The 18,106-nt window shown below is 40.8% G+C and overlaps 1 protein-coding gene across 1 annotated transcript in view; it reads right to left on the bottom strand.

Annotated features, from left to right (window-relative positions):
* SLC35D1 (solute carrier family 35 member D1) overlaps positions 1 to 18,106 on the bottom strand; it is a 42,687-nt gene that overhangs the window by 736 nt on the left and 23,845 nt on the right. Inside the window, exons 9-11 of the mRNA XM_047725372.1 lie at positions 16,687 to 16,754; positions 15,497 to 15,575; positions 12,424 to 12,506 (exon numbers count right to left, since the gene is read on the bottom strand). Of these exons, the coding sequence (XP_047581328.1) occupies positions 12,424 to 12,506; positions 15,497 to 15,575; positions 16,687 to 16,754 (230 nt within the window). The remainder of the gene's footprint in view (positions 1 to 12,423; positions 12,507 to 15,496; positions 15,576 to 16,686; positions 16,755 to 18,106) is intronic.

Genomic DNA, 18,106 nt, shown 5'->3' with positions numbered 1-18,106 from the left:
CATAAATGCGTACAATAAAATATGATGTATTTCATAAAATAATATAAAACAAAAATGGCAATGACATCTTAAATGAGAAAATAATCTCACAAAACATGAAGTATTGTCTAATCCCATTATTTAAGTACACACTACGCTAATATGCATCAGAATGAAGTCTAGAGACAACACAAGAACATTTATGGTTTTTACATCTAGATGGTGAGATCATAGGTGATTTTTTAATTTCTATTTTCTGTATTTTCAAAAATAATCATTCAAGACAAAGAAATGTAATTTTTAAGGATAAAAAACATCCCAATTGGTAAGTAAACATGCAGACCCTGGGAAATTCATAGAGCTAGTTTCTCTCTGACTAGAATCAAGTTCACAGTGCAGAACCTCTCATCTGAGCCCTCTGCCTCTGAGCTGCTTTCTGGTACCTCTCACTTATCCACCACGCTGACTACCCGGACCACCTGGAGGGAAGGCGTGCGTGAGGGACAGTGATTATACTTGCCAATTCTCTGTAGTGACCTCAAATCCACATGGGATACACAGCCCCCTGCCCCAGTCACCAACTGAAAGTAAACTGGGGGAGCTCATCACAGAGACACTAGAGACTCTTCTGCTAAGCCTGACACCTTTGACTCTCTTGGATCTCCAGCTGGCATCTTGGCCCCACTTCCGCTTTCAGATTCCTCCCAGATTTGGCTCCCCACCTTTTGCATGACCACTTGACTCATGAACTTACACCTTGTTTGAAATTGGTTCTATTCTCGGGGCACCTGCGTGGCTCAGTCGGCTGAGTGTCTGCCGGGTCATAATCCCAGGTTCTGGAGATGGAGTCCCACCTGGGGCTCCCTACTCAGTGGGAAATGACAGAAGCTCAACATTCTTTGAGATTCACATGTACATCTACAGGACAAAGTCCCCTTTGCCTCCAACCCTGCCCTCCCCTCACCACAAAGTAGGATTGCTCCTTTCTTCCTTTCATTCTTTCCTCTAGGGTCCTCCTTCCACAACAACCTCAAATATAACAACGGTTTCTTTATTTTTCCTGTCAAGACATTCTCTGATCTTTATATTAAGCTTATTTCACTTGGAGAGAAATAATAGAGCAGTGGAGGATTGAAGAAGACAAAGAATACCCTGGAATTTCTTCTAGGCCTCATCCTTAAGATGACCCTGTACCCTACATCCCTAGCATAGTTGGTGTAATGAAAAAACATGGACTTTGTGGAGTTAGGTCTTGAATATACTACTAGCTCTGTGTCCCTTGTTAATTTCTCTGAGATTCTATTTCTGTATTAATAAAATAAGAATAATACTCTCTATAAATGAGATCATATACATAAAGAACCCAGGCCTTGGTCCTGGGACATGGTAAAACAACCAGGAAATAATATTCCTTCCCCGCCCTTCCCTGTCAGCCCTGCTATTCACAGACTAGAGGGGATGCACCGTTAACAAAGGTAGGGTGGTATCATAGGGAGACTTGACCTGATGCAAGAGGAGGGTACACTGTTGCTACAAAGCTGTTTGAACAACCAGAGCAAAATCAAAACATAGAGACTCCTATTCTAAACTCTGGAGAAAGGGCACAGACTTTTCAAATCCTTACACATTCCAACATGAGGCAATAATAAAAGATTTTTCACCTCATCGTTATTCCTGACTTTATCAAATATGCACATTTTCAGAAATGGCCATTTCCAAATGGTCTGAAGAGAACTGAGTATCCATCCACACGGATCCTGTGAGCCGAGCAGTGGTGAATGAATGTTTTGGAAAGGAATCTAAATTGCTTCATAGCAGCTTTGGGCATGTGAGCAAACTTCAAGGAGGGGGAAGAGGAGGGAGGAGAAAAGAAAGGGAAAAGCCCAAATTGGGGGTCTATATGAATCTTTATACATCAATACCAAAGGGCTGGGAATTAGGATCTTCTACAGATTCAAACAAAAAACTTCTCCATCTATTGGTTCTGTAAATGTTCACATTAAAGATGATGACTTCTGATACTCTGGACTTGTTATTTATATATTTGACCATCCTATATACTCATTTTTTAAAATCTCAAGCAATTTTCCCCCTGCCTAATACTCAGATCACAGTACTACCATCTCTGAATTCACTGAACCTGTGACAGACACAGCCGGGAGCTGAACAGGAGAGAGAGAGAGAGACCAGGCTTCAGTTAGAATACTGCAAGGCTGGGCCACTCCACCCGCTCTGACCACATCTCATCTTCCCGAGCCAGGCAGACACCACCTACCTCTCCTAGATCCACAGCCATGGACCTATTTACCAGCCTCACTTAGAGATAACCATTCTACAAACAGATGCTGAAATGCCTTCCATATGGCAACTCCATGGTCAGGGAGCAAAAGTCTAAGATCCAGGCTGTCTCCATCTCCTCTCATAGCTGACATGTCTGCTCATGTCTAGCCGGGCAGCTCTGCCTCTCAGACTGGACTCTGCCTTCTGTATTTCACATGTAAAACATGTCAATCTACACCAAAACCTGTGACCCAGGGCAGTGTGATTTTTACTGCTATTTCCTAACATACAGTAATCCCTGCCATGTAACAGCAACTGTACCTCTGGCTGCATTCTTCCTATACCCCATCTTGACCCCCACACAGCAGCTGCTGGGGAGCCTTCTTTCCTCTTTCTCACCAGCCAAATAAAGCAGAGCTGTGTTACCTCTGTATATATAACCTTCCAAAGCTTTCCAATCTGAACAGAGAGAGGCACAGAGGTGAACGGGATTGACTGCTGACCTTGACATTCACAAAGGTCTATGATGGGGGACAAGTCACTTACCCTCTCAGAGCCTCGGCTCTGTGAAATGAACCCATCTGGAAAATGGCGATTAGAATACCACTTTTAGAGGACTAAAGGGCAAATTAAATTATATAATTTATTTATATAACAAGAGGCTAAATAAAATTATGTGTTAATTTTATAATTCAAATTCTATACTTAAATTATATAATGGACAATAGATCATTTCAAAAAGCTAATAAGCATACAGTAAACATCAGTCAAAGTCAAAGTCAAAATGCCAAGGCACACCAGGAGCTAATACTGCCAAAAAAGCAAACAGAAGTAACAGGTTTTGCCAACTGCGGCTTTTCTTCATCTTTTCTTCATCTTCATTTTCTGTTCACCCAGCAAATCCAGGAGTCCTAGGGGTAATAAGGCCTCTTGTCTTTGGTCATCCCAAAGAGGCCTTGCTTATACTGAGTGAACAAGCTTTGACCTCACCTCTATGACCTGCAGTTGAGCAGTAACTCGCACGGTGTCTTCTGAGCCAGGTATTCCTCATTCCTGGGTTAGGAGACACTCGAGGCAGCTCACACTTGGGGGCCGGTCTATACCACCCTTGTGAGGTCCCTTACTCCAGCCATCCCAGAGTACCTGCTGCCCATCCCCAGTCTCCCATCCAACATCTGCACGGCTGGCTCCATGCTTTTGCTCATGCAGTACTCAATGACTGGAATAAGCCCCTTCTGTTTTCTGCCTCCTCAAATCCTACCTACTGCTCAAGGCCGCCCCTAAGGAGCCTTTCCTCTATGCAGCTTCCCAAGCAGACAACCACAGCCTTATGACAGGTACCAGTCTGGACAGCTACTTTGTGACACTTGCGTGATGACAGCTATGGAAAGCTCTCAAGAGAATGTAGAGAAGTACCTCATCATTGCTGTTATTAAGGCCATATACATTCCTAATGTTATAATAAATGCTTTATGATTCCTATATGCATCAAAGCCATTACTGTTAACAATCTTCACTCTTTCCCTCCTCCTTGCACCTTATCTCAACAGTGGGCAAAGGAGTCCTGTTAAAACTAAATCAGATCATGTCACTCTCTTATACAAAATCATCCATCTTACCCTCTCTTAAAAGCAGTCCCCAATCTGTCACCCCACCCCATTACATGCATGGCCCCATCTCACCTCATCCATGCTACTCCCACCACACTGGCCTCATTTGTTCCCTGAACATACCAGGCTACACTCCCACTTCAGGCTCTTTTCACTTGCTCTTCCCTCCAGAAATCCATGTGGTTCATTCCCTCCATTTTATAGGTATTTACAAGTATAAGTATGCCCGCCCCCTGCAATACTCTTTAATCCCCTTTCCTGCTTTATTTTTCTACATTTATCATCACAGCTAACACTGATTACCCATTCATTTTTTTGTCTCCTCTACTAGAAGGAAAACTCCATGAAGGGCAAGGGTTTTGATAGCAGCTCTATCCCCAGTGCCTAAAACAATGTTTAGCAGGTATCAACCATTTATTTGTTTATGAATAAATGAATCTTCCCAGCTAAATTACAAATTCCCTGAACAGAATTAGTCTATGGCTTTGTATACACTATGTCATCACTTTCTTTAACATATGCACAGACTGGGTTCAATAATTCTGATTCTTACTCTGCCTACCAAAGGAGACAGGAGAATAGAGACTAATCAGTGGTAAGGCAGGCGGTAGGCAAAGAGGCTCTGGGAACTGTCGAAAACAAAGGGCAGGCCATTTGATCTCTTAACACACGCGGCCTCAAATGGCTAAGTCACTGGGCATATTTTTCTAGTCACATCAGGGTTAGAATCTCAGTTCTGCTTCTCACTGGGGCAGCTGTGTGCCCTTGGACAACTGACTTTACTGGAGTCTCCATTTCACTGTGCCGTGAACCAGAGACAACTAGATGAGATGGCGTGGAAAGACAGCGTCACTAACTAGGTACTCGGCAAACACTGACTCCCTATCCGCTGCCTTCCCACAAAGGTATTTGCGTCCTTTCTACGCCAGGGTAAGTGCTGGTCCGTGCACATACTTTAAAAATAGAAGTACCTTAGTCACAGATGTCTGGCCAGGATGTGAACCATTCCATCTGCCTAAGAGTTTTAGGAATTTTCTCAGGAATAAATTTAGAAACAAATAAAAGGCTCCCAAATCCTGTTGTGATGTTGTTTGGAACTCACGGACCGTGAAAAGGGTATCATTTGCTTTATTAACTGATATGAATGAATCAGGCAAACGTTCTAAGATCAGAATTCTGGGTAGACCCCAGACAGTTAGATAGGTTTGTTGCTGTTGTTTTAAAGACAGCACTAGAGAAAAGTTACAGGAAAACAAAAAAGAATATAAGCCTAGAACTTGTTTTCTACCTATTCTTATTGTTTAGTGTTGGTTTTTTGGAAAGGGAGATTCTCTCCCATATTTACAAAGAGCTTTTTGCTTTGTTTTGTTTTCTTGACATCTCTGATACTGTTCCTCAACTTGGGGCTGAATCCAAACTACTTCAGCCCATCTACCATTTCCTACCCTAAATCTATACTTTTCTTTTCTGCCTCTTAAAAAAAACTTAGGATGTGGGTGGAGGACTCCCATCAAAACTAAAAGGACAGCGTATTTTATGTATCTTCCACACCAGGAGGAAGTTCCTTCCAATGTCATAAGTCTCCTGCAAAATAACTCCAGACCCCCTGAGCATGGGACACAGTTTCTACAGGACTCCCACAAGGTGAAACAGAGAAATTTAGTGGCAGAATTAGGATAGACAACTCGAGCTCAAAAACTGAGAGCAAAAAAACCTGAGGTTGCAAAAGGTGAATTATAAATAGCTCATGGCAGTCCTGCAACAGAACACAGATTTTTTGCCATTTCCATTTCGGTGATCTTCTGTCAGGAATTATGATATAACCAACAGCTAGCCAACCTCCCTAGATCCTATTCGAAAGCCTAAGTTACTCAAGTGAGATAGATGCCAGTTATATAAATCTATAAATACCCTAGTGGAGATTACATCAGCAGCAACTAACCGGTAGCACAAAACATGTCCTCTCTCTCTCTCCAAATGAGAGAACCACTAAGCAAAGGAAAAGCTTGTGACCTTCAAGAGAAGTCTGGAACCAGAACAAAATCTTCTAGGATGGAATTATGCAGGAGAAGAAACAGTCTGAAAACCGGAAGCAACTCATCTAAGAGGCTAAGGAGTCCCAAATGAGGGAATGGTGCTGAGCAGAGTTGGCTAGACCAAAGTCCTCAGGAATCAGCTCTGGAACTACTCTAAGCTGCTCCATGTCCCATTCCAGAGACTGTGTAGACCGCTGTGAGGCCTCAGAAGCTACAGTAAAATGAGTTTTGTGGCCCTAAAAGAGGCTGCCTCAAAGGTATGTAACCAGTATGATGGCGTATCATGAAGGGATATGAAAATAAAATTAATCCATTCATCTATCCACTATTTACTAGACTGTGGTTAAGAATGAAGACTTGGAAGGCAAATCATGGATGGAATACTTACCAGCTGGATACTATGGTACAAGCTTTTCAGCCTGTGAAATGGAATATTCACAGGATCTAACTCATAGGGCTGTTACAGAGATTAAGTATGGAGTACTCAGCACAATGCCCAGTACAAGTTCACATAAAAACTATTGGTTAAGGGACACCTGGGGGCTCAGTCGGTTAAGCGTCTCCCTTCAGCTCAGATCATAATCTCAGGGTCCTGGGATCGAGTCCTGCATTGGGCTCTGAGCAGGAAGCCTGCTTCTCCCTCTGCCTGCAGCTCCCCTTGCTGTGCTCTCTCTCTGACAAATAAAATCTTTAAAAAAAAAAAAAAAACTGGTTAGTATTTTGTTACTATTACCAGTTGAATGCTTACTATGGGTCAGGTGCTGATAAATACTGGCACAACTATAAATAAGACAAGTGATTTCTGCCTTCACATAGCCAAGAATCTAAAATGGTGATGGATACATAAACAGTTTACTAGGCTACAATGTAATTATTCAGTCATTTGCTGAATGAAGGTACATTAAGGAATGAGAACTTGGATTCTGGAGTCCAACCCATTTGGGTTAAAATCCTTGTTACATGACTTACTAATTGTGTGACATCAGCAGATCTAGGAGGGAATGAATACACCATGTCCCTCTAGAACATAATGCCTGGCATACAAACACACGCTTAGTGCATAACTTCAGAATGCACTCAACTTACTTAGCCTTTCTCTAGGCTCAACCTCCTCATAAACCTCCACTATAAAATAGTGATAATAAAAAAAACTTCCAAAGAGTGCTACAAAGAATTAGGCAATTCAACAGAGAAAGAATAGCATTCTCAATAAAAGGTTCTAGAACAACTGGATATCTATACTAAACACACACAATATAAAAAGAACTTTTCATCCCAATTTTATACTATATAAAAATTAATCCAAAAATGGGCTATATACCTAATTGTAAAATAAAACTATAAAATGTCTAAAGGAACACATCAGAGATAATCTTTATAATCTGGTTTACACTAAAGCACAACTCATAGAGGAAAAACTGATAAAGTAGTCTTAAAAGTTGTGCTCTTCAAAAGAGAGTATTAAGAAAATGACAAGACAAGCTACAGACTGGGAAATAATACTTGTAAATCACATAGCTAATAAAGGACTTGCATCCACAATAAATAAGGAACTCTCAAAACTTAAGAAAACAAAACAAAATTTAAAAAACAGGCACTTGGCTAGCTCGGAAGAGCATGTGATTCTTGATCTCAGAGTAGAAAGTTCAAGCCTCGGGATGGGTTTAGAGATTACTTAAAAATAAAATCTTCCAGGGGTGCCTAGGTGGCTCAGTCATTAAGTGTCTGCCTTCAGCTCAAGTCATGATCCCAGGGTCCTGGGATCAAGCCCCGCAGCAGGCTCCCTTTTGGGCAGGAAACCTGCTTCTCCCTCTCTCACTCCCTCTGCTGTGCTCCCTCTCTGGTTGTGTCTCTCTCTAATAAATACAATCTTTAAAAATAAAATAAAATAAAATAAAATTTTCCAAAAAAACAAAACACATAACCCAATTTTTTAAAAATATGGGCAACATATTTGAACAGCCTTTCTACCAAAGGATATATACAGATGGCAAATAAGCAGGTGAAAAGATGTTCAACATCATGAATCATTACGGAAATTAAAACCACAGTAAGGGGTGCCTGAGTGGCACAGTCAGTTAAGTGTCCCATGGCTCAGGGAGTGATCTCACAGTCATGAGTCAAGCCCCATGTAGAGCTCCAAATTCAGCACAGAATCTGCCTAAGTCTTTCTGTCCCTCTCCCTCTGTCCCTCCCCCACCCACTCTTTCTCTCAAATAAATCTTAAAAAACAAAACAAAACAAAAAAAAAAAAACTACAATGAGATACCATTACAGATCTATTAGAATGTCTAGAATTTAAAAAACAAAAACTGACACTACAAATTGCTAGGATGTGGAGCAACCACCATAGATCATCGTATGAGGCTGAGGGATATGCAAAATGGTACAGATATTTCTTGAAAATAGTTTGGCAATTTCTTATGAAGTTAAACACACATTTACCAGACAACCCAGGAGTTCCACTTCTAGGTATTTACCCAAGTGAAATGAAAACTTATGTTCACAAACTTTTAAGCAAGTTTTTTTAACAGCTAATATAAAACAGCTAAAAACTGGAAACTACCCAAATGTCTTTTTTTTTTTAAGATTTTATTTATTCATTTGACAGACAGAGATCACAAGTAGGCAGAGAAGCAGGCAGAGAGGGAGGAGGAAGCAGGCTCCCCGCTGAGCAGAGAGCCCAATTCGGGGCTCGATCCCAGGACCCTGGGATCATGACCTGAGCCGAAGGCAGAGGCTTTAATCCACTGAGCCACCCAGGTGCCCCCCCAAAACGTCTTTCAATTGGTGAATGGATAAACAAACTGTGATACACCCATAACAGAATCTCTGAATGCAACACAAATCTCAAGTGCAGTATGTTAAGTGAAAGAAGTCAGACCAAAAGCTACCATTCCATGCCATTCTGGACACTATATGGATAGAAAACAGGGGCTGAACAGAAAGGGAGAGATTCAATGCAAAGAGACATGGGAAGATTTTAGAGGCAACACAATTGTTTTATTTTTTTATTTTTTAAAGATTTTATTATTTATTTATTTGACAGACAGAGATCACAAGTAGGCAGAGAGGCAGGCAGAGAGAGAGGGGGAAGCAGACTCCCTGCTGAGCAGAGAGCCCGATTCGGGACTCGATCCCAGGACGCCGAGATCACGACCTGAGCCAAAGGCAGAGGCTTAGCAACCCACTGAGCCACCCAGGTGTCCCAACACAATTGCTTTATATCATGAACGTGGTGGTGGTAGTTACATGACTGTAGGCATCTGTCAAAACTCACAGAACTTTACATGAAAAGGGGTGAATCTGACTGTACTTAATCATATATATATATATATATATATATATATATACTTTTTTTAATGGAAGGAAAAAAGGAATCAGAGATGAAGATGAGTCCCAGAGATTCTAGGAATTCTAGCCTGGGCAGTTACGAGGATGATGATATCATTATCTGGAAAAGTTACATTACTTAGGCCAAAGGCAAGGCCAAGTCCAACTGATGGAAGTACAGAAGCAGGCTCCTGTCACCACCATTTGCTAATTATTTCCTACTCTTGGTTGTTGCCCTTTTGGGCTGGGGTGAGCACTCACTAAGTGGCTACTGGAAAAAGGCATTTAGAAGACCTGAAGACAGCCAGGCTCTCAACAGAGCCCTACTGAGGGGAAAAAAAGCCTCCTAAATCACAGAATCATCATACTGAGTTGCTCAGTATAAACCTCCTACTTCTTGCACTTGAATCACAACAGAGAGAGGGCTACTTTTTTTTTTTTTTAAGATTTTATTTATTTGACACAGAGACAGAGATCACAAATAGGCAGAAAGGCAGGCTGAGAGGGGGGGGAGGCAGGCAGAGAGAGGGGGAGGCAGGCTCCCCACCGATCAGAGAGCCCGATGCAGGGCCTGATCCCAGGACCCTGAGATCATGACCTGAGCTGAAGGCAGAGGTTCAGCCCACTGAGTCACCCGGCGCCCCGAGAGAGGGCTACTTAAACTTTTCTTAAAACAACAAAGAGGGCACCTGGGTGGCTCAGTTGGTTGGGCGGCTGCCTTCGGCTCAGGTCATGGTCCTGGAGTCCTGGGGTCAAGTCCCCTGGCGCGCTCCCTGCTTGGTGGGGAGTCTGCTTCTGCTCACCTCTCTCCTCTCATGCATGCTCTCTCTCTCATTCTTTCTCTCTCTCAAATAAATAAATAAAATCTTTAAAAAACAAAACAAAACAAAGAATCTAGGCAGGGTTGGGGGAAGCTAGTTATATCTGGGTCTAATCACAGAATCTTTTTTTTTTTTTTTTAAGTAGGCTCCACATCCAGGGTGGAGCCCAACGTGGGGCCCACACTCACGACTCTGAGATCAAGACCTGAGCTGAGATCAAAAGTCAGATGCTTGGGGCGCCTGGGTGTCTCAGTGGGTTAAAGTCTCTCCTTCAGCTCAGGTCATGATCTCAGGGTCATGGGATCGAGCCCCGCATTGGGCTCTGTGCTCCTCAGGGAGCCTGCTTCCTCCCCTCTCTCTGCCTGTTTCTCTGACTACTTGTGATCGCTGTCTGTCAAATAAATAGATAAAATCTTAAAAAAAAAAAAAAAAAAAAGCCAGATGCTTAACGGAGCAACGTAGGCACCCCTAATCATAGATTCTTTTAAGAATACGGTTTAATTACTGATCTCCTTCAACGTGCAGTCAGCCAAAGATGCATTGACACCATTTCCAAAGTGAAATATGACAGCCACTTTACATTTGGTTTTTACATTAAAAAAAAAAGGAACATCCACAACCTGTGAGTCTGCTTACCAATGACTAAAAGAAGTCAAAAACTATAAATAATAAAACCATAATTTTCATTTTAAAGAGAGTAAAAAAAAAATTAGTTAATAAATACTTTCCTCTACAAACATTGAAAAGCATGCTGTAATGGAAATAGTATTTGAAAAGAAATTCACCTGGATTTTAATCCCAACTCTGCAACTAATTTGGCTGATTAAGTACATCAATTATTCTCCTCAGCCTTGTAATAAGAGAGATTAAAATGACAAGATATGTAAAATTTATTACAATAAAATGTGAAAGCACTTAGAAATTGTTAAAAATACTACCTAGGGACAGAGTACCCATGACAGTCATAATTATCACTATCAAGTAACCTTGCTAGCAAAACGGGACTGTTCAACCAGAACTAAAATGCACTACCTGACAAAAAAAAGAAATTCTACTGGAAGAATTCTCAAGATGTTGGATTTAATTATGTTAGACTGACATACTTCATAACATTGCAACATATCATACACTTTAAAAGTTTTTTTAAATAGCCTGCAATGTGAAAAAAGATACCTAAGGCTTCTGTAAGAACTTTGTTACCTTATGAGAGATTTGAACTGCAGAGATCTGAAAATGCAAACAGGAGCTTTTACTTCATTCTGGCTTTACAAGCCAAATAACCTTACAGGTTATTTATTTGAAGGGAACAAAAAGAAAACCAAAGCACCTCTGAGTCAGGTCTATATGGTGCCATAATGATTCTTTTTTTTTTTTTTTTTAAAGATTTTTATTTATTTATTTGACAGAGAGAGAGATCACAAGTAGGCAGAGAGTCAGGCAGAGAGAGAGGGGGAAGCAGGCTCCCTGACAAGCAGAGAGCCCGATGCGGGGCTCGATCCCAGGACCCTGAGATCATGACCTGAGCCGAAGGCAGCAGCCTAATCCACTGAGCCACCCAGGCGCCCCATAATGATTCTTTAATCCAAATTTTTAGAAGTGAATGAAATGGAGTCAAAGTCAATGAATCCAAAGTCAAAACTGTTCTACCAGGTCGTTCCTTATATCCTGGCCCTTTCTCACAAATATTAATGAAAGAAACTGATATTTACTCACCACAGATGTCAAACAGTGAATTGGGCACTTTATATTAGATTATTTCATGCTAACAACTCTAAAGAGATATGGATATCTTCATTCCCAACACGTAAGAAAATTGAAGCTCAGGAAAGATAAACAACTGGAGTTTAAGACAGGGTTCTGGCCCGAAAACAAATCTGGGAATTTTTAAGCATACATACAGCATTTAAAGCCATGAAATTAATTCTGGAACTAATAAGGATCTTTCATGCAAGTTACCCTCATCACTGATGAAGTCTGGACTAAAGCAATCCAGTGATATGTCCAAGGTCAGGCACATATAGAGCAATTCTAACAGAGCTGCTCTTCTTTAGCCCGGAATTTACCTGAGAATAGTGTACTGCCATCTAGCATAATAAGTAAAAGACTGTCTTTGAAGGCTAGTAAGTAGAAAGGGTTTAACTTCCAGAAAAGATTCCCTAAATACTGTGCATAAATATGGAACCATCTTATCCCCATTTCTTAAAAAGCATTATGTGAAGACATTAAAAATACACTATACTGTAGGTGTTCAATAATTGTTTAATAAATGAACAAATTTTCAATTAAATAGCCCCTTACTATGACACTATTTAAGTATCCAAATCCCACTTGTCAAAGTGGTTACATTTAAATATTTTTACTTACCTGATATTTAAGCCAATGAAGTTTGTCCATGTGAAAATATAATCTCCACCAAAGACCATTCCAATATAAGTTATTAATATATTCTACAAAGAAAAATGGCAATATGTTGTAACACATGTTTAACCGAGATTTTTCAATGTTCATATTAATTCATCCACAGAATGGCCCAAATACCTATCCTTAAAATACAAAATCAAAGAAACAGACAATAACAAAAACCCACCAATCCTATAATGAGTGTAATAGGAAATAAGAAATAAGAAAAGACATTAACCTCTTCTCAATCTAGCCCTCCAAAAGGGCTAAATGCTTTCATCGAGAATTATCACCAGATTATCAACTTCCCGTGCCCCACGGTATGGGCTGACATTGTAAATCTAAATAGAGAAACACTGCTGTCTGTAGGGGTGGAAAGCACTAATGCATGTTTAGCAGTCTTAGACAAGAAGGCTTCTTCCTCCCACCGAAGTAACCATTGACTTTTGAGGCAAAAGTGAAGAAGTAAAACCTCACATATCAACATCTTTACCTCTTTTTTAGAAAGGAAAAAAGGGATGACAGGGAGTTTACCAACATGAACATTGTTTTTAGAGACATTCTTCTTTGTACTCTTAAAAAAAATACATGAAAAGTCATCTCAAATTCCCATATTTAAAATTATTTCTCCTCACTCTCTTAAACTCCTAGGTGTAAACATCTGCTTATCTGGCTCCCTTTTATTTATCTTCAGGCCACAGAGGTGAAATAAACTTTCCCAAAGTTTAAGTTACTAGTCAATTCTTCCCTAACCTCCTCGATTTCACATTCAAAGTCACCACCTCCCTCTCTGCTATGACAGCTGACAGAAATGGTAAATGTCACAAACATTTTTAGAACCTGAGCTCGCCTAGATCAGGTCTACGAAGCAGAAGTAAAGTGCCACAGTGTTTCTGAAAAGCCAAAAAGAAACTTCAGAATTATTTTTATAATGGGCGTGCCCTCTGAGAGAGCATTCGGAATTATGTCAGCCTCTTCTAGGTCTAAGGATGGAGACAGCAAGTTACCACAGAATAGATTTTCTTATTATTTTGAGGGGAAAACGCAAAATTAAATACCATGCAACACTAAACAAGGCTAGTAGGTAACTTGGGAAAACGTGTGGATCAGCTCAGAGCACAGAGATGCAGAGATGGCAGGTTCATTTGCATGAAGTGCCCAGGAACTACAGAAAGGGAGAAGACTGAGAGCCCAAATCCTGCTGTTCAAAATCAGTCAGGAAAAGACAGTGATGCCCCGAGCAGAACCTACCAGCAAGCAGAGAAGAGACTATACTAGTACCTCAAAATTCAGACTGTGATTCTCAAACATTAATATACCTTGTTAGAAATGATTTCCAGGCTCTACTTGAGATTCTGATTTAGTGTATAAGAGGTGGGCCTAGGAATTGCCATTTGTAATTAAGTATCCTCAGTAATTTTCCCACCACGCTTCAGAGAAACAAGAACCAGTGACAGCCCCTTGGGGAACGATGACTGAGCTAAAAGGGCTGTATCTGGGAGGCTAATGAAAGAAGTTCCACTATGGACCACGAGACTCTGAACCAGCAAGGGCATTGGCGTACTCCCATCTGTCTGAAGATGTCAGACAGCCTTCAACAGCAATGCCACGAGACAGTGAGAAGCAAGAGCAGCTGTAAACTAATCAGATAAACCAATTTTTTCCCCTCTCTCTAGAGTTTGGAAGTAACACTGATCCCTTTGGACAGAATAAATCCAGAGGGCTGCATGGGGAGGAAGATATATCAAAAGAAAAGTACTGGACTTTCTGTTAATAAGACCATGATTATATTTCTACTCCATGCTCCTAAATATAAAGAAAGTACCCTATGAAATCCTAAGCAAATAGGTTATTAAAATTAAATACTGGCTTTTGGGCAGTATCCTTTTTGGCAAAAAACATGGTAACAACTGGCCCATCTTTCATGTTCTTGCTCTTCTTATTCTGAAGAGGCAAGCCATTCATTCACTTTGCTCTTGAAGCCTTTACTTCACAAAACCAAAACAGAGCGGAGAGCTAATTTGAGGGGCTAAACCTGTCTTAGCAATCCCAGGCCTGAGTGTAGATTAACCGCCTCTAGCTTTCATGGGAATTCACACAGCTAATTCTATTTACACCAAACATTCCAATTCCATGATCTGAAGTCACAGACCTGAAATTTTAACCCAAATCTAGTTTTTAAAGTGAGGGCAGGTGGCCACCAATCCATGGGGGTGCAAAGGGAAACATAGCAGGGCAGTAAAAACTTTTTCAATCCCTTCCCTCACTATTGACAAATGGGGAAATCAGAAAGGAAGTCCCAAGGGCAGGCATTCTATTTCCCAAAGGATCACGGACCCCTCTCTCTCTCTGTCTTGCCTTTTTTAAGAAGGCAAGCCTACCCTGCTAATTCATTTAGAAATCAGGCATGCCGCGGCCTCTTGGATCTTAAAGCACTAAAAGCACAAAGTCAGAAAAAGAGGCCTCAGGCTTCAAACCACTAACTTCAGCTCTATATTCAAGTCAACTTGGCTCCCCTGGCTTAGGACAAATGAGCCTCCCTCAAATAAAATGGATTAGGAGGAAATGACATCACTGGAAATGTCAGACACAGCTTTTAAAAGTGGGCCATTTAAGGTTTGGCTCATGCACTGGAAAACTCCCTTGATTAACTTCTGGCAGGCATCCTTTCCCTACAATAGCCAGAACTCAGTAAGGCAGCGAACAGAACGGTTTTTTGGGGGGGTTAAAGGGACAGGCCTATCACTCCCAAGCTAGCCACCTATCCTGTCTGAAACAAAGCTAATTCCTCTTCCTCTACTCTAAGGTAACCCATTCTCCTTTTCCCATATTCCCCAGAGCCAAGTTGCCTGGAAGCAGAGATTATGCCCTCCCCGAGTTCTTGAAGATCATTTTAGAAACCAGGACCACAATCTGTCAAACCAAGACAATCTGTGAGGAAATAAGGATGATGGGGTTTTAGACCACAGCAAGATTTAGAGCCACAATTTTTAAATAAAGCAGGTACCCAAAAGATAACAGTATTTTTTCAACTCACTTTAATACAGCCAACTATTGTAGTTGTAAGGGCAGAATTATACTGCGTGCAGAGTACTGTGGCGTACATCAAGATAAACCTGGAACAGAGAAGGAAGAAGTTTAAGAGCTGGTTGCTTACTTTCGAGCAATCTTCAGCCAAGAGAAACAGCACTGGCCATGCTAGCGCATTGCAGTCACTGACTCTGAGCTTTCCCCATCTCACCCCTGCTTGTACTGCAGCTTTAGAATTTTTAAAAATTTCATTAGAGAGAATCATGTGTCCATTTACTGACCAGGTATTTTCCCCAACTACCCTCACCAAAACCTTGCAACCATTCCTAATCATGAGTACTCTTTTTAAGATCATATTCCCACTAGTTCACCTAACCCTGAGAGAAAGCTGAGTTCACAGACCACGGCTCAGCAGTGCACCTCCCATGAGGTCAATGCGACCTCTGGACAGGAGGCAAGGGAGACTGTGAAAGATGGAAGAAACCCAAATTAGCACTACTTTGAGAGGGAATATAGGTTCACTCAAGGCAGCAGCTGGAACGGAGAGATTTACAACGAGGGCTTGGAGCTTGATTCAGTACCAAGGCACCGTGTTAATTTTACTTTGAAGCACTCCCTCACTGGGCACCTCGCCTGTGCCCGATCTAGTCATAAATACTAACCAGACTGACCGGCTGAGGAAAACAATTCCTCATGGAAATACGAAGGTGAAGAGAAGAGGCACGTTAGCAGATACCCTTTTCTTACCTTCCAGATATTCTCTCCTAGGAGAAAGACAACCTTGTAGAGAGAGTCAGACAGCCTCAAAGTCAAAGGCCGCCAGTGCTAACTGTGCAAACTTAGACAACTTACTTGAGTTCCAGGACTGCTTCCACACAGATAAGAGGACAAAAATATGTGTCAAATGGTCAATGTAGAAATAAAATAATGCATTTTGAAATATAACAGTGCTTATCACATACTAGGTTCCTATGTAAATAGTTTCTTGTCCCCATCCTTGGAAACATGACTTTGGAATTAGTTTAGCAGCCCTAAGGGTACATTCCCAAGGGTTGTGAAACCACCTGAATCTGGAAGTTTAATCATCCTATGCAGACACACTCAAGAGACAGAACAGGATGCTGAGAAAGAAGCAAAAGGACCCGAGAACAAACGTCTCTAGGAAAACAATCTGCTAACAAGGCAACAAAGGCTTACCCCATCACACAAGAGAGGGTGAACTGCAGAAGAAAGAGGGTGTCGGCCCAGCCTTCAAAATCCATTGCCTGTAAGACACAAGAAAGTATCTGATTTTAGAGCAAGCCCTCAAAATCAGCTGTTCTGTTCTTTCATCAAAATCCTGGGTACTCACTCCCACCACACATACACATGTATACATTCCCCTGCATCACTCCCAGGATAGACAGTGATGTTTAAGAATCTCATATATATGGAGCTGAACCCAAAAAACAGTTCCACAAGGCTTTCTCTTTCTAAAATGTAATGTGAGGAAGATTTTGTACCTCGCTCCTTGGGTTCGAAGAAACTGGTATTTGCTTGAAGGCAGAAGCCATGTCTGGCTAATCTCAGCAGTTCACCCAGATAGCTAGATTAAAAGCTTTCTCAAACATTAAAACCTACTTCTTCCCTGTAACACGTGAAAGCTCAAGTGCACCCTTAGTTACACAAATTCAGCTGAGGTCTACCCAGAGAGAATTACTCTTTAAAACAGTTGATGGTGAAATCAAGGTTTTGTTGCCATTTTGTTTTTAAGCCAAACGCAAAAGAAGGAAGAGAAATGAAAGGGTGCATTGATCACCTCATTTCCCATCCAGGATGGAGGATTTCTCTCTCAAGAACATAATTTATCTTGCAATATCAGTTTGTTAAGCAAATATGAGAAACAGTCCACCTTTTTATCTCTCTGCCAACCTATCCAGCTTCAAGGGCAGGGGGTGGAAAATTTTTGACATGGTTCTTCTATTTCTTATTAATTTCTTATTAATTCTTACTAATATGGGGAATTACACTGATTTTCAAATGTTAAACTAACCTAATTCCTGAGATAAACACAGCTTGGTCACATAGTGCCCTTTTTATATATTGTAGGATTTATTTTTATTTTTTATTTTTTTTACTATAATTTCCACCCTCTGCCCTTGAAATTTTTTGTCAACTATCAGTACAGGGTATGCTGGCCTCATAAAAGTTGATTGGGAAGTATTCTCTTCTATATTCTGAAAGAATTTATGTAGAATTGGCATTACTTCTTCCTTAAACATTTTGTAGAATCATCCACTAAAGTGATCAAGGCCTGGAGTTTTCCTTTTGAGAAGATTTTTAACTAAAATTCAGTGTCTTTAACAGAGCTAAATAGTCCCATTAATCAGGGCTAATTCTTTAATTAAGTAGTGTTATTTAATATTTAGTAGAATACGGCTATTCATGCTATTTCTTCTTGAATGAGTTTTTAGTTTTTTTTCAAGAATTTGTCCATTTCACAGACACAGTTTTCTAGTTTATGGCATAATGTTCATAATATGCCATTATCCTTTTAGTATATGCAAGCTCTGTAATACCACTTTCATTCCTTCTACGATAATTTGTGCATTCTCACTTTTTGTCCCTATCAATTGGC

Source organism: Lutra lutra, chromosome 4 (genome assembly GCF_902655055.1).
Source record: "Lutra lutra chromosome 4, mLutLut1.2, whole genome shotgun sequence".
Lineage (NCBI taxonomy): Eukaryota > Metazoa > Chordata > Mammalia > Carnivora > Mustelidae > Lutra > Lutra lutra.
This window is presented reverse-complemented; position numbering and strand designations above follow the sequence as displayed.